The 27,631-nt window shown below is 33.5% G+C and overlaps 1 protein-coding gene across 2 annotated transcripts; it reads right to left on the bottom strand.

Moving 5' to 3' along the window:
• Nucleotides 1-22,344: 22,344 nt before the first annotated feature.
• On the bottom strand, nucleotides 22,345-25,946 carry LOC149570554 (Peroxidase superfamily protein). Of its 2 annotated transcripts, XM_089823139.1 has the most exons (5): nucleotides 25,680-25,821; nucleotides 25,416-25,569; nucleotides 24,598-24,789; nucleotides 23,992-24,157; nucleotides 22,345-22,851 (listed from the first exon to the last, which is right to left on the bottom strand). In XM_089823139.1, exons 2-5 carry the CDS (start codon nucleotides 25,566-25,568, stop codon nucleotides 22,445-22,447), a joined length of 918 nt encoding a protein of 305 aa, XP_089679265.1. In that variant the 5' UTR covers nucleotide 25,569; nucleotides 25,680-25,821; the 3' UTR covers nucleotides 22,345-22,444. The 2 variants fall into 2 exon arrangements, with proteins under 2 accessions (XP_089679265.1, XP_089679264.1); XM_089823138.1 differs by having other exon boundaries at nucleotides 25,416-25,946.
• Between the last annotated feature and the right edge of the window lie 1,685 nt (nucleotides 25,947-27,631).

A 27,631-nucleotide genomic window follows, 5' to 3' on the forward strand; every position in this document is an offset into this window, starting at 1 on the left:
CAGTAGTGATTCACCCATATTGCAACTTAATCCTTCCCTTTTTCTAATTGGATGCATGTAATGCATAGGGATTCACAATTAAGATTTGTCCTTATCATCAAAGATCATAAAACAATTCTTAAGTTGGCCCAAAAATGGCTTACATAGAAGTTTGTGCCATTACAAACAACTATGTTAAAACTGTTTAACTCAGCACTTAAAATCCTTGATGCTTGGCATCAACTACAACTTCAATGTTGTAACTCAGCCTCTGAATGACTTGGCATCCACTAATCACTCAGCATCTAAATAGCTCGATACATACCATATGCTCAGCACTTGAGTGACTTGACACTTACTAGTTACTTGGCTCATACTAAATATTTGTCACTCGGCATATACTATCTAACAACTTATGCTAGCTATGTATTACTTGATTGGCATGAACTAAGTAAATGACTTAAGTATATTGTCACTCATGTGTCAAAACCAATCTGAGATTAACAATAGGCATGTAAAATATTGAATAGGTATATTATAAAACTTACATAAGCATGCAATGCAAGCTCCACCAGGATGTAACACAATTGATTGTTATAGTCATTAAAAAGGTACAAAATAGAATTCAAACATAGGAAAAATTGGGCATTATTTGGAATCTAGGAGTGAAATCTAAGAGAGACCCATTTGAGTACTCTACATTTTTATTCTTAAAATATAATTAATTGAGCCCCATAAATAAATATAGAAAGTAAAATTTTGAAAATACCAAAATAGGTACCTTGAAGGAAACACATATGAGAATGCATCTCCTAAATACACCATTATTTATAGAAAAAAGAGTAATGGTCAATCAATAAAAGCACCGAATAGACATTTAAACATGATCAAAAAAATTGTACACAAGGTTCTCTTCATTGGATCATACCCTACTTTTTGTCCTACAAAGAATCCACTCTAGGAATGAAGAACAAAACCCAAGACTGGTCCACAAATGAACAACAAAGAAAATTCCAAACTTTCCCTCGATTCTAAAAGAAAATTCAATCCCCAAACAAGGAAATATCCTTTAAAATATCCAATCAGTCACTTTTTTAAAAAAATGAGAATCAAAATCTCTCCAATCTCTCATCAAAGCACTCCAATCTCACACATGAAAATAGGAGTACTCATAGAATTTCCTCTTTATAATTTCTCCTAAATCATCTCTCATTTCCTATAGACAAATCTATATGGAAAATATGAGATAAATCTATATTAATTTTCTTGGAAGGATTTGTATGGGAAGAAACCATCTTTCCATGACCAATATTATAAACTATTTGTTAGTTAGAGGGATATGGGAACCATATCTCTCATTAATTAATATATTTTACAATATAACTTAATAATATAATAATTATCTCCTATTATACAATAGTAAATAAATAAAATATCATAAGTGGAATACTAAATTAAATACAACTCTTTTACTTACTAAACAATATAATTAAATGTCAACACCTACACATATGCATATATCTGTGCACCCATACACACACACACACACACACACACACACACACACCCAAGAGGTGTTATTAATGTTGTATACCCATAAAGTAACATTATCAAAATATTTAATAATATAATTAATACCTTAACCACATAGAACCATGGGATAACACAATCATATATATCTTATTTAATCCATGAAATCAATTGTAAACACAAATACCCTATTTAATCCTATTAGAGTAATAAAGTATTTACTTATTGATTTAAATCACTTATTATCTCTAGTTTACTTAAGCTAAACTTTGGGCATATAATAATTAATTATTATCATACAACCAAGGTTAGTTACCTATTAGGGTTTTGATCTCCTTTATAGGGACGATCTTTCTTTGTAATTATGCCTTCATTCACTTTTGATAATAGCAATTTCTCTTTTTTCTCATCAAGAATGTTTCCTTTGTAGATCTAAGAATTCAAACCTCATAGCTTTTGTTTCTCTCTATCTATGACACATGTTTGCATGTAGGTGATTCTTTGGAGTTGTGGGTTGATCTTTCATCAATTTTAACATGGTATCTGAGCTTTAGATCTTCATACCCATGTTTTGTTTATGAGAGGTTTGGCTTGGCTTTCATACCTGTGTTTTTTTTCTTTCAGAGGGTTTCATTTTTTAGAGTTTTTTTTTTTTTTTTTGTATTAGATCTAGGGGGTCACCTTTTTGGTGCACTTTGAGCCCAAAGACCTCACTATTGAGCTCAAAGCACCCAAAAACCTTATTTTTATTATAAAGTTATCCAATTTGGACATGGTTGGGATCTGAGGCAAAAACAATTGCTCCCAAATTTGGCATGTTTTGTGAGGTAGCAATTTTATAAATTTTTTGGCATGTAAATTGATATTTTTGGCACAAAAATTGAGGTTTTCTAGCATGAAAGTTGTAATTTTTTAGTACAAAATTTGAGATTTTTTCACGTAAATTGAGGTTTTTGGTACAAAAAATGAGATTTCTTGGAATAGAAATAGAGACAATATCTAGTACATAATTGACACATTTCGTAAGACAATTTTGCTAAGAAATTTGCACACTTCCCCATGCAATTTTGGTACAAAACCTACACACTTCCTTAGATAGTTTTTGGTGTAAACTAGCATGTTTCTCAATGTACTTTATGGTACTTGTATGTACACTTCCTGATGCAGTTTAGCATGGATCCCAAGGTAGTTTTTTATTTTTCCCTTCTGGCTCTTTTTTGACCTACATGTATTTTTTGGTCGTAACTTGCTCATTCAAACTCTATTTTTTATAAACAAAATATCATTGGAAAGTTGATTTCAAGCCTATTGTGGTGGTGTAGTTTATTTGGACTTTTGATGCTATTTGGTTGCTAGTTTATGCAATCAAAGTTAGGGGTTCAATTTTTCACTCTGGGAGACATATCTTGAGACATTCTATTTTCTAGATTCTGCTCCATGCACATCCCATTTAGTTTTTAGTTTTTTTTTTGCATTTTGGTGGATATCTTGGTTGTTTCAGGTCCAAAGATCAATTTTTTTGCTTCAAATGATTTTTCATGGGTTGTACTATCTCTTGTATCATCCTTTTGTCTCATTCGATCTTTGTTGACATCCTTTTGTAGTATTTTTGCAAATGCACTGAGATAAAGTGTCAATCTATTGCATTTTGAGATCTTGCACATTGTTGTATTTTGTTGTAGTCACACTATATTATAAAATACCTTGGGGGGTTTCATGTTGGCCATATTTGTCATCTTCCTTTGTCAAGTGAGTGTTCCTTCCATGACATTAGCCTCATGATGTGTCAATGATAGGTGTCATATATGTATTTTTACTTCTTTTACACTCTTGATGTTCATGATTCTTTATTCAACATGAGATATTGCATTTATTTTTAGCATCCATGTCTTACCTTGCAGCATTATAGGGGGAACTATGTTGGTTCTATTACTTTCTTAGTTCGATGGAGTGAGCTATGTATTCAATATTTGATCCTATGGTTGGATACCTATGTGTTTTGGTGAGATGGATCATTTACCATATAGACATTCTATCATTCCTATTTTTGGAGGCCATGAAGATACCTTCCATCTTTGATTGATCATCTCTTCAAACTTAGTCTTCTCTACCTGGTCATGTTATATACAGTGCAGGTTCTTCAAATCAGCAGTTTGACTGCTTTAATGGTGTTCTTCATGATCATCTTTTGTTCCTATCTTCTATCACATTTAGTAGTTTGGAGGCTTCTTTAGTCCTTCACTAGTTGTTTTAGCATTATTACCATCTCTTTTTGGAGTAGGGTTTTTTCCATGTGGTTTTCTCTATTTCTCCTATTTTTAGAGATTTGGTTGTGCTTGGTTACCTCATCAAGCCTTGTTGTGGGGACCCAAATTTACTTTCAGTAGTAGTTTCTAAGTTCTTAGCTACTCCTAAGTTTATCTTAAGGGGGGGGGGGGGGTGTTAGATTAATAAAGTATTTACTTATTAATTAAATCATATTGATTTAATTATTAAGTTACTTATTATCTCTAGTTTACTTAAGCTAAAATTTGGGCATATAATAATTAATTCTTTTATTAATTATTATCATTCAACCTAGTTTAGTTACCTTTTAGGGTTTTGATCTCCTTTATAAGGATGATCTCTCATTATAATTATTCATTCATTCACTTCTAATAATAGAAATTTATGTTTTTTATTATCAAGAATGTTTCATCTGTGGATCTATCAATTCAAACCTCCATAGCTTTTGCTTCTCTGTATCCTGTGACAAGTGTTTGCATGGAGGTGACTCTTTGGAGCTGTGGGGTTGAGAATTCATCAACTTCAACAAATAAAATTAATATAAAGGTCATAAAATTAATTAATTAACATGTCACAATAACCATGTAACCAACTAAACTCCAACAAAGTTAATAGAGGCAATTATGCTTAACCAGTCCAAGTATCCCAAAAAGAAAAGTATAGAAAAGACAATATGATCATTGAAAACATGAACCAATCAACATGCAACTAAACTAAATTATAAAATTGTCATCAAATAAAAGGACCACAAGAAGGGCTTACACAATATCCACACTTAAGAAATATCAGTGAACCAAAGCTGGACATCCCAAAAAACTAGCCAAAAAATCAAGGATGTCATTGATCTTCAATTAAAATGATAGAAAGCAATGAATTAGGTGGGCCTCAACATGATCTCCTATCAACAATTATCAAGGATTTTGAGGGTGTCATCAAACTTTTGGGGCCAAGTGAATTCAATGTTTGGTACCTACAAGCATAATAAGAAAGAACACACAAACATGTGTGTGTGTGTGTGTGTGTGTGTGTGTGTGTGTGTGTGCATGCCTGCGTGCCTGCGTGTGTGTGTTTGTGTGTGTGTGCATGTGCGTGTGCGTGTGCGTGTGCGTGTGCGTGTGCGTGTGCGTGTGCATGTGCGTGTGCGTGTGTGTGTGTGTGCGTGTGTGTGTGTGTGTGTGTGTGTGTGTGTGTGTGTGTGTGTGTGTGTGTGTGTGTGTGTGTGTGTGTGTGTGTGTGTGTGTGTCTGTGTGTGTGTATTTTTGTGTGTGTGTGTGTGAAGGAAGCAAATACAAAAAATAACAAGGATTGAGACTAGTGTAGATCTAACAAGTTGAGTGACTACAATTTTATCCCTCTCCATATATACAAGTCATAGATATGAACGGTCACACATACACATATGACATGAATAGTGCTAGCATAATAAAGAGTTAGACTATAATTACATGTGAAGAAAGTGAATACATTAATTTTAATCATTATGCAATCAAGGGTTATCCCCATAATCATAAAACAATAATCATTAAAGAGAATCTTTAAAAATAATCATAATCAAGTAAAGAGAAGATGAATAATTATCATAACCATATTTATGTATTGATCAAAGCATAACCACCAAAGTTTCATAATCAACACCTAAATCTATCGAGTGAGATAAATGGTTCATAAAATGTAATCATAATTATAAAGAATAAAATATGAATAATGACCATATATATGTATTATCATCATAAAAACATTCATGTATTGATCAGAGCATAACTGCCAAAGCATCATAATTAACACCTAAAGCCACCAAGCAAGATAATCACAATATAACATATGTATTATCCCCATAATCATTTTGGTACATAACCTACACACTTCCTTAAATAGTTTCTAGTACAAATTGGCATGCTTACCAATGTACTTTTTGGTACTTGTATGTGTGTTTCCTGATGTAGTTTGGCATGAATCCTGAGGTAGTTTTTTATTTTACCCTTCTAGCTCTTTTTTCACCTACATGTATTTTTTGGTCGTAACTTGCTCATCCGAACTCTATGTTTTGTAAACAAAATATCATCAAAAAGTTGATTTCGAGCCTTTCGTGATGGTGTAGTTCATTTGGACTTTTGATGCTATTTGGTTGCTAGTTTATGCAGTCAAAGTCAAAGGTTCTATTTTGCACTCCAAGAGACATATCTTGAGACATTCTATTTTCCAAATTCTACTTCATGCACATCCCATTTGGTTTTTAGTTTTTTTTGTATTTTGGTGGATATCTTGGTTGTTTCAGGTTTAGAGATCAATTTTCTTGCTTCAGATGATTTTTCATGGGTTGTATTATCTCTTGTATCATCATTTTGTCTCTTTTGATCTTTGTTAACATCCTTTTGTATATTTTTGCAAATGCACTGAGATAAAGTGTTAGTCTATTGCATTTTGAGATCTTGCACATCTTTGTATTTTTTTGTACTCACACTATATTATAAAGTGCCTTGGTAGGTTTCATGTTGGCCATATTTGTCATCTTCCTTTGTCAAGTGAGTGATCCTTCCATGAAATTAGCCTCATGATGTGTCAGTGATAGGTGTCATATAGGTGTTTGTACTTCTTTTACACTCTCGATGTTCCTAGTTCTTTATTTTGCATGAGATATTGCATTTAGTCTTAGTGTTCATGTCTTACCTCTCAGCATTATAGGGGGTTATGTTGGCTCTATTACTTTCTTGGTTTGATGGAGTGAGCTATGTACTCAATATTTGGTCCTATGGTTGGATACTTATGCATTTTGGTGAGATGGATCATTTACCATATAGACATTCTATCATTCCTATTTTTGGAGGCCATGAAGATACCTTACATCTTTGATCGATTATCTCTTCAGACTTAGTCTTCTACTTGGTCATGTTCTACACAGTGCATGTTCTTTAGATTAGTAGTTTGACAGTGTTCACAGCTTCATGCTTTAGTGGTGTTCTTCATGATCATCTTTTGTTCCTATCTTCTAAGACATTCTATAGTTTGTAGGCTTCTTTAGTCCTTCACTAGTTTTTTCAGCATTATTTTCATCTCTTTTTGGAGTAGGGTTTTTTCCATGTGTTTTTCTCTATTTCTCCTCTTTTTAGAGATTTGGTTGTGCTTGGTTACCTCATCAAGCCTTGTTGTCGAGACCCAAATTTACTTTCAGTAGTAGTTTTTAGGTTTTTAGCTACTCCCTAAGTTTATCTTAAGGGGGGGTGTTAGAGTAATAAAGTATTTACTTATTAATTAAATCATATTGATTTAATTATTAAGTCACTTATTATCTCTAGTTTTTAAAAGCTAAAGTTTGGGCATATAATAATTAATTCTTTTATTAATTAGTATCATGCAACCTAATTTAGTTACCTTTTAGGGTTTTGATCTTCTTTATAAAGATGATTCATTTTTGTAATTATTCATTCATTCACTTTTGGTAATAGTAATCTATTTTTTTTCTCATCAAGAATATTTTATCCATGGATCTATGAATTCAAGCCTCCATAGCTTTTGATTCTCTCTATCTATGATAGGTGTTTGCATGCAGGTAACTCTTTGGAGCTATGGGGTTGAGTTTTCATCAACTTCAACAAATAAAATTAATATAAAGGTCATAAAATTAATTAATAAACATGTCACAATAACTATGTAACCAACTAAAGTCCAACAGAGTAAATAGAGGCAATTATGCCTAACCAGTCTAAGTATCCCAAAAAAAAAACATGCAGGTAGTTTTTAGGTTTTTAGCTACTCCTTAAGTTTATCTTAAGGGGGTTTGTTAGAGTAATAAAGTATTTACTTATTAATTAAATCATATTGATTTAATTATTAAGTCACTTATTATCTCTAGTTTTTAAAAGCTAAAGTTTGGGCATATAATAATTAATTCTTTTATTAATTACTATCATGCAACCTAGTTTAGTTACCTTTTAGGGTTTTGATCTTCTTTATAAAGATGATTCATTTTTGTAATTATTCATTCATTCACTTTTGGTAATAGTAATCTATGTTTTTTCTCATCAAGAATGTTTTATCTATGGATCTATGAATTCAAGCCTCCATAGCTTTTGATTCTCTCTATCTATGATAGGTGTTTACATGCAGGTAACTCTTTGGAGCTATGGGGTTGAGTTTTCATCAACTTCAACAAATAAAATTAATATAAAGGTCATAAAATTAATTAATAAACATGTCACAATAACTATGTAACCAACTAGAGTCCAATAGAGTAAATAGAGGCAATTATGCCTAACCAGTCCAAGTATCCCAAAAAAATAAGCATACAAGTAGTTTTTAGGTTTTTAGCTACTCCCTAAGTTTATCTTAAGGGGGGGTTTTAGAGTAATAAATTATTTACTTATTAATTAAATCATATTGATTTAATTATTAAGTCACTTATTATCTCTAGTTTTTAAAAGCTAAAGTTTGGGCATATAATAATTAATTCTTTTATTAATTATTATCATGCGACCTAGTTTAGTTACCTTTTAGGGTTTTGATCTTCTTTATACAAATGATTAATTTTTGTAATTATTCATTCATTAACTTTTGGTAATAGTAATCTATGTTTTTTCTCATCAAGAATGTTTTATCTATGGATCTATGAATTCAAGCCTCCATAGCTTTTGATTCTCTCTATCTGTGATAGGTGTTTGCATGCAGGTAACTCTTTGGAGATATGGGGTTGAGTTTTCATCAACTTCAAAAAATAAAATTAATATAAAGGTCATAAAATTAATTAATAAACATGTCACAATAACTATGTAACCAACTAAAGTCCAACAAAGTAAATAGAGGCAATTATGCCAAACCAGTCCAAGTATCCCAAAAAAATAAGCATAGAAAAGATAATACGATCATTGAAAACATGAACCAATCAAAATACAAATAAACTAAATTATAAAATTGTCATAAAATAAAAGGACCTTAAGAAGGGCTTACACCATATCCACGCTTAAGAAATTATCAGTGAACCAAAGCTAGACATCCTAACAAACTAGCCAAAAAATCAAGGACGTCATTGATCTTCAATTAAAATGATAAAAAGGAATTAATTAGGTGGGCCTCAACATGATCTCCTATCAACAACCATCAAGGATTTTGAGGGTGTCAGCAAACTTGGGGAGCCAAGTGAATTCAATGTTTGGTACCTACAAGCATGATAAGAGAGAACACACACATGTGTGTGTGTGTGTGTGTGTGTGTGTGTGTGTGTGTGTGTGTGTGTGTGTGTGAAGGAAGAAAATACAAAAAATAATAGGGATTGAGACATAGTGTAGATCTAACTAGCTGAGTGACTACAATTTTATCCCTCTCCATACATACAAGTCATAGATATGAACAGTCATACATATACATATGACATGAATAGTGCTAGCATAATAAAGAGTTAGAGTATAATTACATGTGAAGAAAGTGAATACTTTAATTTAAATCATTATGTTATCAAGGGTTATCCCCATAATCATAAAACAATAATCATTAAAGAAACTCCAAAAAAAAATCATAATCAAGTAAAGAGAACATGAATAATTATCATAACCATATTTATGTATCAAGCAGAGCATAACCACCAAAGTTTCATAATCAACACCCAAATCCATCAAGTGAAATAAATGGTTCATAAAATTTAATCATAATTATAAAGAATAAAACATGAATAATGACCATATATATGTATTATGATCATAACAACATTCATGTATCAATCAGAGCATAATTGCCAAAGCATTGTAATCAACACCTAAAGCCACCACCAAGCAATATAAATAGTTCATAAAAAGTAATCATTATTATAGAGAAGAAATCACAAATAATGACCATATAAATTTCTTATGTATCCATCAAAGCATGTAACATCTAACATCCTAACTACACACACCGAGATCCTAAAAGATCCTCGACACCTAAGTAAAGATTAAAACACATTAAAAGTACCATTAACCATAAACAATATACATAATAATATCAAGATGTTTATCATTAGGATCATCATCAAGTACTAGATTATGAATTCATTATAAATAAGGTAGTGGAGTAGATCACACAAGTATGTCAATGCAAGCACCCAATATAGGGTCATAATCACAAAAGAAGGAAGATAAATATATAGGATCTTATATCATTCAAGAAACTCCAATCAATAGTAACAAAATAAAGCTAGGGTTAGAGAGGTGTTACACTTTGGCCATGCAAATTCTTCTTTGCACGTGATCAAATATTTTGATGCAATAATTTAGATTTAACATAAAAACCCAAAATGAAATCATGAAAGATAAACTCTTATGTTGTAAATGTTGTATTTCACTATGTTGTTTGAATGAGAAGAAGAAAAAGGACTTGGACATGAATGTAGTTCTATCTCCTTCCATGAAAGAAAAAATCCATTGATTGTTGTTGAATGAGGGAAAGAAGCTTGACCCATGAAGAACACCTTTAATGCTTAAATCTTGAATGTTGGATTTTTTTGACTTCAAATATTGAATTTGATTGATCGACAATAATGGGATAGTTTTCTTTATGGACTTGATCCCCAAATAAGGAGAGATAGGGTGTTTATATACTTCATCCAACATCTTGAGGTTAAAACTCAAAAAGGATGACCATGCATTCAAATACCCCATTAACTCATAGAGATGGGATCTTAGTTCCAATTTTAGTGTAATCTTTGGGAGCACAACTCCCTGCATGTTATGTTCTACCCAATCAAAGCTCAATTTAGGACCATAGGTACCAGACAATTAGGGGAATTTAAATTATAAGATATAACTAATTTTAAGTTTTAGATAGAACATGAAGGCCACAAATGGTAATAGGGCCTATGTGATGAAATAATTACTAGATTAGAGGAAAAATAGAGCACATTTAGAATTAAGGGCTTACCTTGATTTCAAACAAAATTGAATTGATAGAGGGCTTATTTTTTAATTTAGGTGCTCATTAAGTATCATATGAAGTTCTACTATGAAAACACATCGAGGTGTGTGTTAAACAATAATGAAATTGTAAGTGCCACATATTTGGTGCTTACGATTTATGAGAATACAATATCGATGAGTACATGGGATCAAGTGATGGGGTGACTGTAAAGGACTAAATATTGAGTGATCCTTGTGAGAAATCAACATATAAGATTTTATCTATTAATATATCCAATTATAATGATTTACTGATTAAAACGATATCAATGTAATGTCTTTCTATGCATGTAATTGCACAATTTTAAATTATAGTATCAGAATAGTCATATAACAACTAATTACGATTAATCCCACTTGGGTTCAAGGATAAATTAGAAGCTAGATAAAGTAGATTAAAGCCACAATTACAATAGTAAATTAGATCAGTGATAACACTTACAATACCAAACCTAAAAAGAAACAATAATCTAAAAGCTAAAAGTGTTCTAGCCAAAAATAATGTTGAATAACATGGATCGGTTTCTACAAATGTAATTATATTGTCACTATAATAGACATGTTAAATGCATATCCCAGTCTCTTACAAATATAAGAGTAGGAGACATGTCTCATGAAGAGACATGTCTCTATGATGAATCATTATTAGTTAATATATGTCAATATATATTAACAATATAAATCACAATATAACAGTTGTATTATATATAATATATATGTATAATATATTATATATGTGTGTGGCATTATATATATATATATATATATATATATATATATATATATATATATATATATATATATATATATATATATATCAACATTGTATCGTACGATTAAATCAATCCAACTGTAGCTATAATCTGAACACTCCCTCTTAGCTAGGGAGGATTTGTTATGGAACACAATATGCTCTCAAGAATATGGAGATATATCATCTCAATGTGATATTCCTGGAATGGCATATCTACGAATATCAACATAGATCCAACAACACACACATATATATATCTTAACATATATTACATATGGGATTCACTTCAATTCACTATGAGGCTAAATTTCTCAACACTCACACTTTAGCAAAGAGAGAACTAAAGAAATTATAATACAAGATTTGAACACCACCTTAAGTGTGGTCTACAATAGATTTAAGTTATGGTGTCTGGCAAGATCTGGCCCAAAGAGCCATAACAATTTGATTTTCATGGTGTCTAGAAAAATCCAGGTTGAAGAACCATGATGAGTTGATTATCAAGGTGTCCAGCAAAATGTGGTTCGAGGAACCATGATAAGTTGGTTATCAAAGTGCCCAGCAAAATTCGACCTAAAGAACCATGATAACACTTGCTCCAACATATTTTGGTGTTAGGAGATAGATCAACTATTGATAAAGTTGTCACCTTACAATAATAACCTTATGTTTGATATGTTCATTATCATGACCTTCTATTTATATATGTCAATGAAACATCATCACCTTTCATTACATATCATATGTGAAATAGTAACCACCATGGACCAGGTCAGAGGGTGGTACAAAGGATTTCACCTCAATTCTATCGCATAGAGAAGAATGCATTACAATAAATTTTACTTAGAAATTCTCATCACAAAGAATATATCATTTACAAAGGATTGCACCTCAAACTTCTCCCTCTAGTCAGGTCCTCTAGCTACTTATTCAGAAGCTCTCTTCACCCAAGGACGCATTGTTGAACTCACTCTAAATTTGGTATCAATCTTTTAATTTTCTAGTGATAAGTTGCCAATTTATCATGATGTACATAGGGGTAGGACCATTAGAATCATGCATTCACGCACATGTGTTCCTATGAATATCAATCTTTCATGTCAGACTCCCTCTTAATGGAAGAGTACCCATAATCTCAATCATCAAAGATATTTTCTTCAAGGGCCTCACTTTATCTAGCAAGGTCATCGAATAACTAATTAATTCTAGACCAAATCTTCTTTGGAGCTATTGTCATAAAATTGAGTTATGCACAATAAGTGTAAAGTATACAGCCATCTCTTCTTGCAAGAACATCTCTAGAGACAAGGGAAAAGATCAAGGAAAATAACTCTTTATAGTACATATAGAAATACAAATAAGAGAGAGACTATAATAAGTAGATAAATGTCATACTTAAGGATAAGAAACACTTATCTGCACAACTTTAATACAAATTGCTTCAATGAAGGTCCATTTACATCAATTTAGAAATATTTTTCTCAAATTGTTCGACAAACATCTCCCCTTTGAATCTTCTCCCCACTAAGGATGGTTCGAATTGAAAAATCAATTAGATTCTATTCTTTGATATCTCCCCTATAGGGATGGTTCAAGTGGGAATGAAACATTGGTTATAATATCTCCCACAATGTAAAATTCTCACTCTTATATAATTGAACAATTTGCATTATATCAAATTTGGCAAACTTCCTTTTTTTTTGTTTTTGTTATTCCTTCTTATACGATCTCAATCATACTAGATTAGTCAATTTTTCGAAGCAATGTTGAATGATGATTCATTAATGTGATGCCATAGTCAGATTGAAGATTTACTCATGATACTATTCTTGACACCAATTTTAGATATTCACTTAGTTTAATGTTCAATGGCATCTTATGCATATCGCTAGGTAATGAATTCACACTCCTAATATGAATGATTGTTTTGTCAATAATGAAAAGGGCTTGTGATTAATATCTTATTTGCATCCATAATAATAGGAACTAAGTCTTCATCTGGTCACCACTTGTATTAGAACTTGGGCAAGAATAAAGGATTCCCAATAAAATAAAATATTATTTCCTCCCTGTTGGTGTAAATAAGTATTTACTTATTACACTTACTTAAGTTTACTTAGGTTAATGCATTATTTTACATTATTTTATTATTTATTTAGGTGAGACACTTAGGATTTTGTGTACTCTAATGAGTTACACAACTCTAATTATGCACATGGTGTCTACAACACAGGAGTTCACTTCATTCACTCAATTGTCATGTTGACAACATAGTTATCTGCACCCCTCATTTAGCACATGTTGTCCACACCACTGATTTGTGTGCTACACCATTGTAGGCTTATCCTCACATCATCGCACTTAATTTTGTGCTTAATGGAGGATAACCCATATCTGGTGGACATGTGCCTGGTTGTATGACTTATCATGTTGCTGACTTTTATGCATTCTAGAAGCTCTCCTGAGGCCTTTATATATAGGCACTCCTAGTCTACTCTCAAGCTGGCATATTGAATGAATATCATCATTCTGATCATACTCTCTCTATTGGTCTACTATCTGCTTGTGTTTGAGTTCCTTGGTCTTGGGTGAATTCTAGACTAAGCCAAATTCTTATATGGTATCAGAGCTGAGGGAGATTCTCTATACATAGCCGTTCAAGACCGTTCATGCTTCAGCACCTCGACATGAATCTGAAGGATCCATAGAAATTGGGAGCATCTAGAGCCAGATCTAGCCTCACTATTGCGTTTGGAGCATTGATTCGGTGAAGATTGACTATAAATTTTCCTATATTGGGTGAAAGTTGATCATGAGGCAAAAAAAATTTGCAAATCTGAACCTGGAGACCCCAATTCGCAATTCAAAGCTGACCCCATCAAATCTGAGTATTAAGTAGCGGTAAAGCACATGCCTTAACCGAATTCCTCTCTCACCAATGTTCACATATCATCCATCGACGGGCGGCCAAGCTCCACCGGCGCAACAATACTTCATTTCTAATTCTCGCACGCAGTGTCTTTTATATTACTTTCAAACCTGCGCCCCCACGAATGTGGGACAAAACATTTAGAAAACTGGTGAACTAAAACATATCCTAATGTCATTTTCAAATGCTCTGGCAACTGTCAAAATAGTCATTCCTGGCACTTGGCATTTCTTTTGCCCATGCGACATAATTCACCTGGTCCACATGGCTAAATAGTCATTCACCTGCCTGCCCAAACAAAAATGTTGCCCTCTATGCCCAAATCCACCCAGGGACACGCATCACCATTCCTTACCTCCAAGTGGTCGCAAACCCCAGCTATCCTTGCTTGACACATGGAGAAATTTTATTACCCCACGTGGATGACTGTCTACATTAGCAACTTGTCTGATTAGCAGTGACAGGGCTGCCACACAAGCAGTCATGTTAGATCCATGTCATCCGCTCATGCCAGCCTTTCTGTACATTCCGTACAGATCCGTACAGTACGGCGATACATGTCATCAAGGCACAATTTTTTTGCTGACATCATCATTTCACTATCTTAAAATTGATGGTCATTTGACCATTATTCGTGGGCATTTTGAACTACTACGATGGTCATATGACCTTCAAATTTAACCTCATCATTTGCCGATACAACCCCTCTCCAGATTGATTTTGGTTTTTGCAGTCCGACTTCAGGAGGCCATAACTCGGACATCCTAACTCCAAATCAAGTGCAATTTTTTTTGAAATTGGGTAGAATTTCATAAAAATTCAATGGTGCAGCTTTTTTCTAGTTTTGGTGCATGGATTTGTTGGAATTTACATTTTTAGGTGACTATCATAATCTTATATTTTGCAACTTCAAACGCTCTGTACGAGCACATCTGCAGTCGAAAACATGTTCTATTTTTTTTGAAGTGCATTATTTTTTGTCTAATTTTTAGATCCTCAATCAGATTCTAGGGTTGTGTGGATAAAAGTGTCACTTTCAACAATAGGTCCTTTCTTTGCTTTGTAATGCTTCAAAATTGTAGCACATTGTAAAGTTCCAAATTTGTAATCGTTTTAGAGGTTGTAACAAGCAAAATCAGAAGTCCACGAAGGCCAAAATTGGCAAGTGGCCCATTGGAATCGCACTACTAATAAAGTTCCCAAAGCATCTATTTTGGGGGGGTTTCTTGATTTAGTGGGGGGGGGGGGGGGGGGGGGGGGGGGGTGTTCTTGGTGTTGTGTTCTCTCTTTTCTGCACTTTTCTTTCATTTTCTGCATTATGGGCAACCTTAAGTCTCCTAAATTAACTCCTTATAACTATGCTATGTGGTCAATCAAAATGTGGTAACACTTAATGCATAATGGAGTTTCACAATATGTAGATGGTACTCTTCCTAAACCAGTAGATGATAAAGTTTTAGCAAGTGATATTTCAGCTTGGGTAGCAATGGATAGGAAAGCCCTAGGTGATATATGTTTGGGGTTAGATGATAAGATCATGTATCAAATCAAGAAGTGTTCTACATCCAAAGAAGCTTGGTATACCCTCAAAAACCTTTATGATAAAGTGTCTAAAGAGGATGTGTTCAAAATTGAAGATGATCTTGTCTCCTTAGATCTTAAGTCATATGATTCAATATAGGATTTCATCATCAAGGTGAATGAACTAAGGACAAAGCTTACTGATTGTGGGAGTTCTATCAAAGATGACAGACTGATCTATCTCATACATAACAAGCTACCATCGAAATATTCCACATTTGTATCTTCTTTTAACACCTCAAAGACAACCTTAGGGTCTACCTACAAGAAAGTCACTTTTGATGAATATGCTAATATGTTGGATACTAAATAAAAGAAGTTGAAATCAATGGGGATTCTCAAATCACCTATGTCTAAAGCATTGGTGGCCAATGATGGTTCTCAAAATTCAGCTAGACAATCTTCAAATAAAGGATAGGGTAAGAAGAAATGGAAGAGAAAATCTAAGAATGTAGAAAAGACAACACCACAATCCAATCAACAAGGCAAGTCCTCAAATTCCAACAAGAAGGACAACAACAATAAAGAGAAGAAGAAGTGTGCTTATTGCAAGAAATCAGGTCATGAAGAGCATGAGTGTTATCTTAAAAAGATTGATGAATTGACCAACATCATGAAGAGACATAATGTTCTATTGCCTAATGCTTATAAGGATAAAGGGTCTTCTTCATATTCGAAGGGCAAAGGGCAAGCACTCATGGAAAATTTAAACTCTTCAAAGGAATGGATATTTGACTCAGGTGCCTCATATCATATGGGTTCTTCAAAGGAGAATTTTTCTTCAATGAAGTAGTCCAAGGTACCACACATCTTCATGGGACATGATAGAAAAATGGAAGTTGAAGGGAAAGGAAACATGGAAATGGAAAATGGAGAGTTTCAAGATGTTCTCTATGTTCTAAACCTAAGTTCAAATCTCCTATCAATCTACCAAATCACTCACCTCAAAGATGGACATAGATTTGAGTTCCTTTCAAACTCAGTAAAGGTGCACAGTCTAAAAGATGATTCCTTGGTTGTAGTGGGAAAAGTGAATCATAACAAAAGGTTGTACTCGTTCTCTCATTTTGTGCCCAAGTCTTCTTCAAAGGCCTTGTTATCACAATCAAATTCAAACATGCAATTATGGCATCAGCAATATGGTCATCTTGACTTCCGCTACCTTCAACAACTTTGCACATACAAAATGGTCAAAGGTCTACCTCAAATCAACTTTTCTAAGGGTGAATGTTCAACAGATTCAGTGGATATACATCCAGAGGGGAAGTTACAGAGAGGGAAGTCTTCAAGAGCACCAGGTGTTCTACAAGTGGTTCACATGGTATTTGCAAGTCCTTTTGCATTCAGCCAGGGTCTCTACATACTAACTTTCATTGATGACTTTTCAAGGTTCACTTGGGTCTATTCTCTTCATAACAAGAATGAAGTGTTGGACAAGTTTCTAGCCTTCAAGACTCATGTAGAACGTAAATCCAGAAAGGCCATCAAAGTACTCTGAATGGACAATGGAAGCATGTATGTGAACAAAAGACTTATGGACTTTTGCAGACTCGAGGAAATTGATCTTCAAACTCCTTCAACATTCAGTATGCATAAGACAAATGTTGTAGCATTGAGGATCTGAACTCTTAAGTCTATGGCAAGTTGCATGATACAAGCCAAGTCTCTTGATCCATCATTAGAAGTCGAAGCAATCTCTAGTGCCACTCACATTCTTAATCATTCTCCTCATCCAACCTTAGACAGAAAAATTCCTTTTGAGGCATGGTGCGGCAAAAAACCTATTGTGACACACTTCAGATTCTTTAGTTGTCATGCATGGGCAAACAGATCTTCTAGGGAATGCAAGGCACAATCACCTTGACCTTGTACCTTCATTGGTTATGAAGATAGTGTGAAGGCATATAGACTTCTAGATCCTAAGACACATCAAATATTTGTGGAGAAGGATGTATACTTTGAGGAAAGTTCACCAAGCTAGTCCTCTAATCCTCTATGCACATCATACAGTGTGGAAACTGATAGTGACACCAGGGATAGTGCTTCAACAAATTCAAACACGTGGGGTTCTATCAACAATTGCAACGAGAGGTCACTACATCAGTTCAGTCCATATGCATATATCACCACAGTGATAGGTCTAGAATAGCAAGGTACATCTAGTCTTCCAGGTACAGGTTTAGTGACAGATTTGGGGGACAGTATTGATGATCTACCTCTTCTTCTTGATGAAGAAATACCTTCTTTAGTTGTCATGAGGGCTTCATTCAACTCTCTTGTCCATTCTCTACATGATCAATCGTTACAGGTTGAAGTGATTGTGGATAATTGTGATCAACAGTTGTAGAAGGGTTCTTCATTAGTTGCAGAGTCAGATAATTCTTTGAGACAAGTTCTTCAGCCACTTGAGTAGGTTTCAGAGATATCACTTATCCATGGGATTCTTTCCACACACAGTAGAAGCATCTCATTTGTACCCTTGGCATTGTTTCTTCCTAAGGGGAGGAACACCATTCTGTAGTCTTGGATCAACTTCTTCATCGGAGCACTCACTGTTCGGCATTCTTCTTTGGTGGAGGGGGGGGGGGGAGCCTATTTTGTCTCTCTTCCTCTTCTCATCATTCTCTTATGTATATACTGGATGTATGTCGTAATGGGGGATCTTGATTACTCCATCCGTCCATGCATCCCTATTTATCTCTCTTTTTGGGGGAGGGTTTTTCCCATGAGGTTTTCCCTCTTTCTCCACTTTATGGGAGATTGCATATCATTATGTACATGGGTACCTAACAAGGCCTAGTAGCCGGGACCCATTATGCATTGCATCCTAGATTTCGTAAGCTTAAGGGCATTCCCCTAAGTTGCACTTAATGGGGGGTATTGGTGTAAATAAGTATTTACTTATTACACTTACTTAAGTTTACTTAGGTTAATGCATTATTTTATTATTTATTTACGTGAGACACTTAGGAGTTTGTGTACTCTCATGAGTTACGGAACTCTCATTATGCACATGGTGTCTACAACATAGGAGTTTGCTTCATTCACTAAGTAGTCATGTTGACAACACAGTTATCCGCACTCCTCATTTAGCACATGTTGTCCACACCACTGATTTGCATGCTACACCATTGTAGGCTTATCCTCACATCATCGCACTTAATTATGTGCTTAATGGAAGATAACCCATATTTGGTGGACATGTGCCTAGTTGTATGACTTATCATGTCGCTAACTTCTATGCATTCTAGAAGCTCTCGTAAGGCCTTTATATATAGGCACTCCTAGTGTACTCTCAAGCTGGCATATTGAATGAATATCGTCATTCTGATCATACTCTCTCTATTGGTCTACTGTGTGCTTGTGTTTGAGTTCCTTGGTCTTGGGTGAATTCTGGCCTAAGCCAAATTCTTACATTCCCAATGCATGAAAGAGTAAGTTCACAATATATTTTATCCTGAACTTTGCTACCACGGAAGTATATAGGTTGGCAATATATAGATACTCAATATTATATGCATCCATTAATACCAAATATATTTCAACTCAATCTTCTTTCTTAATAATATTAGATTATCATGTGCATTTTAGGAGACATTTATGTGGGTTGTCATTGTTGATACTTGTCGAATATTCAAAATAGAAAAGGATTTGAATTCATTCCCATGACTCATTCAATCAAAACTTATCATGTGAGCCTCTGTCCTTTGTTGTAGTTGACATCATCAATATACTACACACCATTGGGTTATCTAATTTTACCCATCTCCATATTACCTTAACTTCCCACCAAACATGCTTGTATTATCATTTGTCCATGTGTATGTAACCTTGTACGTCATTTCATTTCCTTAGTATTGATTTTAGTTGATTATTCCACCAAAAAGCAATGTATACATTCCTTCCTCTTTCTTCCCCACATAGGCAGGAAGTCATAAAGAAACAAGCCTTGTTATTTGTGTGACACCTTTGATGGTACAAAAGATTATATCTACACAAGAAAATATTGAATCACCGCTTTAATCTCCACTTTGTATCATATATTTAAGTTAGATCTCCCCCATACAATATGGGTGTAACACATACATCTTCACCCTTCAAATATAATTTCTTTGATAGTATTGGGTGGTTTCATTTCACTAACACTCACACAAATTATCAAGTTTCCTGTTTATTATGTCAGCATTACAAAATTGAGAAGTTTGTTTCCTATTTATTGCACCGAATCAGTGGGAATATTTTTATATCTATTTGTTTAATATATTTCATTTACCTCCTTAGCACTCTGTGAATATAGAACGTCTAGTTCTCTTTATATATTTCTCAAGTATGTGGTGGGTCCACCTTGTCCATTCATCCCTCCTTATGTGCTATTTACTTCCAATCATAATTCCATGCAATCGATGTCCTTTACTTACGTTGACCCTCATTTAACATTGGCATTGGCTAATCTTTAGACAAAATGCACAAAAGACAACAATAAAAAATGTCAAACATGATTCTTTTTTAAAAACACAGCAAAATTTTCTCAAAAAACATGTTGTTTTCAATCACAAAAAATATAGATCATGAAGATCAAATGTTGAAAATTTCAAAAAATTTCATTGTGTTTTCATTTTTTGAAATTTAGGCAATGGTGCAATTTGTAGGGAGGATCGTCACATCCTTTTAACATTTTTTTCTACACCTTATTTCTAAATCACGATCTTAATGGTTTCCTATTTATCTTTCTAATGTTGATCTAGATATAATTAGGCAATGCCATTATCTAAAATGCTTCCATCATTAATCTCAACCAAATTGTGGCAGAGAAAATCAAGAACATGAGAACACCAATTTGAGGTGGCATGTACCATGGGAATATTTGGTGACTGGTGAGACAATGGATCAGCTAATGCATCCAACTTTTGACACACGACTTCTAGAAAATTCGTCAATATTTAAAGAATGTCCTTCAAAACCCACAGAGGAATTTTCTTTTCACATAAAAGAATATCATTCATTAATCCTCCCCTCATGAGACTTTGTACATTGATATCAAAACTGCATCGTAATTTCATGAGGATACTTCCTTTTTACTTTTAGTGCATTTATTTATACTATATTGAATTTTTATATTATCTTATGTATATGTGCAACATATTCTCCAATATACTCATCTCCCCTCTAATCCATGTTTGGTTACAACTGAAAACATTTTATGTAATTGGGATTTGGTAAGAGGTGAGCTTCAATGCAGAGATGTTTGGAAATAAAATATCTCTCCTTATCATATATCAAGCTTATAATAATAGATTGCTCAATATATCTGCTACTAGAACTTCACTTCATTGTATCATACAAGATTTCTATAATCTTTCCTTATCCTTTCTAACATTTGCAATTTGGCTCTAATACTATGTTGAGTAACATGGATTGATTTCCGCAAATGTAATTATATTGTCATTGTTATAGATATGTTCCAAATGCATATCCCAATCTCTTATAAATATAAGAGTAAAAGACATGTCTCTATGATTAATCATTATTAGTTAATATATATATGAACAATATAAATCACAATATAACATATGTATTATATATAATATATATGTATAATATTATAGATATATGTAGCATAATTATAATATTATATATATGATAAATATATCAACATTGTATCTTACGATTAAATCAATCCGACTATAGCTATAATCTTAACAAATAAGATGTTTATGAATGTAAATGAATCTAGAGTCAATGAAATCAATCAAATTTATGGGTTGAGAAATATAATTAACATGGCCACACAAAAGGTCTAAAATAGAATGTGAAAATGCAAAAGATTAGCTTTTCACTATTTCAATGATATATCTGACTCCCTTTTATTGTATTTTATATGATAACTAATGTTTATGCCCACACATTCTTAAAATCATGTCTCTTCAAATTCTTAAAATCATGCCTCTTCTTGGTTAGCTTTTCTACAAAATACAATGTAAACATACTCAATATCGAATTCCCTGCTCTTGTGAGAGTCCCTAGTCTTGTGAGAGTAAAGTCACATCTATTTAACATTTAGGAAGCACACATAAACTAGTTAAAATGAAACAAAACCACTTCATTTTTCCTAAAAAAATCAAACCATTGAGTAGTAGGAACAAGATTGCATTAACAATGACATGGAAGATAAATATAGATCTTAATAAATAAGGGTTATATATTTAATAGGTTAATTACACACGATAAAAGTATAAGTGGTTTTAGGTTTTGTCATAAGAAGCTCTTGCTTAATATTAAAGTTACAAAACAAAAAAATATCATGTGTATAGCTAGGGATCTAGAAGAACATCTATACTGTGGATTATGATAAATATGAAATGAATGTATGAGGATGTAATCATCATGAAGATCTCATATAAGGAAAATTTCATGTAGGAACAAACATAAAAATAGCTAGTTAAGTTGCAACAATTATAATTATATGCCTTAATTAGCTTGCCTACAATTTTTTCTTATTTCTCCATTATTCGAAGAGGGAGGTAGATTACCTAGCTTGATCATGGACTCAATTAAGCTAAAAAAAAAAGCAGACTCATCTCGGCTAAAAAAATACACCAAGTCTCTAGTTTCTCCTAGAGTGGAGAAGAGAACTTGGTCTGAATTGAGCAAGCCTCGTCCTAGCACCAAGTTCTTAAAGTAACTATTATCAAATTTTGTGGGAGATCCCACATCAAGATCAAGGGTCACATTCTCATCCACCCCATGAGGGCATTGCATGTCTAGATAGTTTCTATATTCATGATCTATTGTTGGATCGGGATGACCTGATCCACTTTGGTTGTAAAGCCTGAACATAATAGAAAAACATCTCCCCTTTCCAATTGTATGAGTCCCTGAAAAACAATGCATTTTAACATTAATTCATATATATATATCTTCTTAAATAAAACAAAACAAACCCCAAATTATCATAATATTTATTAATGAAATATCTAACTTTAAAACGTCAGAATAGATAGAAATATAAGCTACATAAGGCCAAGTTTAAGATCTCTATCCATTGCTATGTTTAACAAACAAATAGCAACATAATTAAAAAATGTAGTAGGGAGGATGAAAATATATTTATTGTGCTGTTATCAAGCAAATCAATATTTTAACTAAATCGACTCAAACTATGTAAGCGGTTGCACAGTTCAAAACCAAATATGATTATTGCCCTTTTGCCTAAAGGTAACGCTCGGATCTCCCAAGCGTTAAGAATACCACTTCGAGGCAGAATACCACTTCGAGAGTTAAGAATGTCCTCTCACATTTCATCAGTAATTGATCGTGGCCACCTCTATCACAGCTGGAATGAACTTTGAATTTTCTAAGGGAAAAGCATATATTGTTACATGAATAACATCGGAACCCCAACTAAGTATGCCAGATCACCTCGATAAAATGATGAGGGTTCCAAAAAGAAAATCATGTTTTCACAGAGGTAAGAGGTGATTAACAAAGTACCATACGCACACCATAAAACCGGAAACTTTTGGAACAAAGCTGTGAAAGTGAGTATCTTACAAGGAACATGTCATATGCATAACTGAAAATATAGGATGGAAGTTTTTCCTTAACTGTAGGCTAAACAATGGTGTCAATCCTCTATATTGTGATTGCCCACCAGCAAATCAATAAATGTATGTTTACTGAAGCCACAGTAATTTGCCTAGCTTCCTAAGAGAGATCAGATGTAAATGACAGCCAAATATGTCTAAATAGTTAAGATGATATATTTAGTTTGGATTCAGATGTCATGTTAAAACCTCTTGTGGAGCAATTAGGAGTCAAACCTAACGGCTAGAACGCTTTAATTCTGAGCTACCAGACCTTTTGAGAACCAACCCACCTTTGGATGAAGAAAGGACTTATTTTCCAACAATAAACTTTCTTGAAAAAAGTAACTGGTTCTCTAGATGGTGTAGATAAAATTGTTCTGTTCTCGAAATGAAGAAAGTTAACTTATCAGCATTCAAATTTTAGGGTACCTGAAAGTGCAACCAAATCGGTTACAGATAGATCAAACTTCTTGAAAAGCTGAACAAGAGTTGTAACGTTGGCTCTGGGGCTTGGCATTATATCATTTGAATCATCCTCACTTGCGGTCAGACTGTCTTTTCTTCCCAAATACACCTCCCAGAATGGACCGCCACTCTGCAACAGCAATGCCATTTATAACACATACATATAAAACAATCAACCCAAAAAAAAAAAAATCATATTTCAACTGATTAGTAGGGGAAGAGATCCAGCAGTCATTATGAAATGTCTTAATAGTAGTGCACAAATGGGTCAATCACCAACTAAAAAATTAAAAAATAATCCACTTATACATGTGTGATAGAGCTTATCTATAACATGTTATCTATCTATCTACCCCTAATATCTTCCCCTACCAAAATCAAGGCAATCAAATAAGGCTGCAGAATTCAACTGCCATGAGAGCAATGATAAAGGAAGCAAATCCACCTTGATCGGTCTACGTTGCTGTTTGGCCTAAAGGGCATCAGATAATCATCTCATCCCCCAAACAGAGAGTTCAAATCATTAATGAAGTGTTCGAAACAACATGAAGATTATAAAGTGGTGTTTACCAGAGTCACAGCATCCCTAGCTGCAATGATGAGAATGTCAGCACAGGAAACTGTACCGGGACAAGCTTTCTCCAGAGCCTCTTTGATTTCATCTATGACATCATATGCCCTCAGTGAGTTTATATTGGATAGTGCATTCTTCTCTCCAGCCATGTTAGGGGTCTCATCTAGAAGCACCGAACCATCACATCCCTAACAAAAACAACATAATCATATATATCAGCTCTGTATATATAGCTCCATGGGTAAGCTTCTAAACCCTTGTTTAGTTTTGAAATGGAGCGAAAGGATTCAACAAATAATACCCAATTCTCTCTTAGTATGACAGTACTTGTCACACCAGCACAAAATATGTTTGCAGTCACAACCTCATTAAGAAAACAAATCAAACATTATTATATATCAGCTCTGTATAGTTCCACTATAAGCTTCTAATCCCCTGTTTAGTTTTGAAACAAAGGGCAAGGATTTAACAGATATGGCCCAATTCTCTCTTAAATATGATGATATTTGTGACACCGGCAGCGGTCACAACCCCGTTAAGAGACAAATTAAACATAATTATGCATCAACCCTGAATGGTTCCATTTATAAGCTTTCTAATCCCTTGTTTAGTTCTGAAACAGAGCCAAGGGATTTATCATATAATACCCAATTCTCTCTTAGCGTGATGATATTTGTCACAACAACACAAATTAAGCAAAAAATCGAACAAAATAGACTTCTAGATTTAGAAATGCCGTCATAAACAATCATCTAAAAAAGCAAATACCCTCTTAAAAGATTCGGAACTTCATTTAAACTTATCTCTATCTCACATTTACTAGGCAATCGTGATATTGAAGGCGAAGAACAGAAGCAGCATTTCTGGGTTCCCTTTTCATGGCCATCTCCATCACAGACCTCACCACGGCCTCTGCCATGGGGCAGCTATCTCTGTAAAATCCTTTGTATAAATGCTGCTGCTGCATCCTATTTTCAGTATGCACAAAAGGTGAAGTCATTACCATATAGAAAATTATCAGTATAGCTATAATCTGCAATAGCATGCGCATTACAGGAAAAACCCATTTCTGAAAAACCTTCATAGTTGCCCTGAGAACTCAAAGACCTAGCCCAAGAACCCTAAATGGAACATGAATGACAAATTCTGCCCTCTAACTTTATCAGAACATGCTTCTCTCAGTTTATCCGATGTATTGAGAGGTAAAAACGTTTGTATGCAAAGATTCAAAGTATAATGGGGACTAATATAGTAGTAGAGGATGGGTCTGACACATATCCTGAAAAGAGAATCAAAACTATTTCATCTCCACCCAATTTATATACCATCGATATTTATCTACCATCGGTTTCATTCAACCAACGCATTAAACCAAGTAGCATGGTCAAAATTGATTCCCATTTCATATAAATTATATGACAGCAAAATGACCATCTGGAGATGTCATTATCAACCCTCTACATTTCTAAATTATTCGTTTCGTCTTTGGTATTCCCAGTCTGTGGATGGATTCTTGTGTTTTATTGCTTGGGAGGGGACGCCGTAATTGTTGGAACCATTTAATCTTATTTTTTCATTGGATGAAGCGAAATATCCACCGGCAATTTAATCTCCACTGAATATATGATAGAATTTTTTTTCATGTTTACATAGACATTGGTAATTACAAAGAAATGAATCAGTGCTTAGAGATGTTTTTTATATTAAAGTAGTCAAATTAGAGATGTTTTTAGTGTTAAAGTAGTCAAAATTAGGGGGTCAGCCTTTCTACTTGGGGGTGTTCCAGCTTGGATATTTTTTTCCTGATCCACTAGTTAGCTATGTTATCAAAGGGTTGAAAAAGAAATATTTATCTTTGAATCAAATATAATATTATTTATAATAAAAACATATAAATATTTATGTTTGTTTGGTATATATTAAAATAAAATTATAAAGTATAATTAAGATAATATGAGGAAAAACGCAGTTGTATTTTCAATGAAGATGTTAATATCTACAAATATAAAAGACAAATCATAACATAAAAGTTAAATTATAATGCATTGTTCTAAACAACAAGTAAAGTAACAAAAAAATGTTAAGAACTTTAAATATTATTTTTATTTTTATATATAAAATAAAGATTTGAATTTGTTAATGTAACTTCTCATGTGATAGGACAAAATTAAATATCTCAAATTTTAAATTGAAACTTTTGCTTGAAAAATCATTATGTTTGACATAGGAGGGATTTTTTAAGAAAGTTTAATATTATTATTTTTGTATAGAACTTGTAATTACTAAAAAGGAATCATTATCTAGAGTTGTTATTAAAAGATTGATAATGTTAAAAAACTGGGTTAAGTATGGTGTAGTTATAATTTACACCAAATAGATATAGATAAGATGTTTGTTATTCATTCAACAACATTTATTATGACAATTTTTTAGTTTCTTTCCATTGAAATAAGCTTATAAAAATTGTGAAGTATCACTAAGATAATACAAAGCCAATAGAAATGGAGTAGTTGCATCTATAAATGAAATGTTTACTTTCAATAATAAGATAAAAACATCTACTGAGCTCAACTTTCTACTTTGCAACTTTCCTACTCTCGCGCTATTTGGACTCTTCATGCTACTGGTGGTGCTAGTTGGGGAGGGCTGAGTCGCCCCCTCTCTTCCTTGCGAATGTTTGTCCCGAACTGGTGTTGGTCTTGAGATCCCAAGATGTAGGTGGGAATGTTTCCCTAAACCCATGTAGCCAAGGTCTAGCTATGACCTCCTTTTGGACCTCATTGATTCCACTCAATTGCCTTCTTGGGTTATTATTAATCCATACTCCAATGTTGTGGATACCTCGAAGCCCATAGGCACCCCTTTCGATGATTACTGGAAAGTTATTTTGGTGGGTTGCACTAAATCTGTTGATGTTCTCCCCCCACCTTAAATATCTGAGGGTGTGAATGGTCTAGAAATTTTCCTTCCTAATGCCATCATGGGTAAAATTGCTTCCTCCCTTCAACTTTTCTTGGTGGAGAGATTTGA

This window comes from Cupressus sempervirens, chromosome 3 (assembly GCF_028749045.1).
Source record: "Cupressus sempervirens isolate cs-2001-9-10 chromosome 3, ASM2874904v1, whole genome shotgun sequence".
Classification (NCBI taxonomy): Eukaryota; Viridiplantae; Streptophyta; class Pinopsida; order Cupressales; family Cupressaceae; genus Cupressus; species Cupressus sempervirens.

Bases quoted from the DNA above. Each gene is read 5' to 3' on its own strand.
- LOC149570554 (XM_089823138.1), bottom strand. From the start codon at position 25,685: ATGAAGGTTTTTCAGAAATGGGTTTTTCCTGTAATGCGCATGCTATTG. The intron at 24,790-25,415 runs GTGAGATAGAGA...TGTTTTTGTTAG, and splicing joins ATCACGATTGCCTAGTAAAT to GGATGTGATGGTTCGGTGCT. The intron at 22,852-23,991 runs GTACCCTAAAAT...ATTGTTTTTCAG, and splicing joins CGATTTGGTTGCACTTTCAG to GGACTCATACAATTGGAAAG.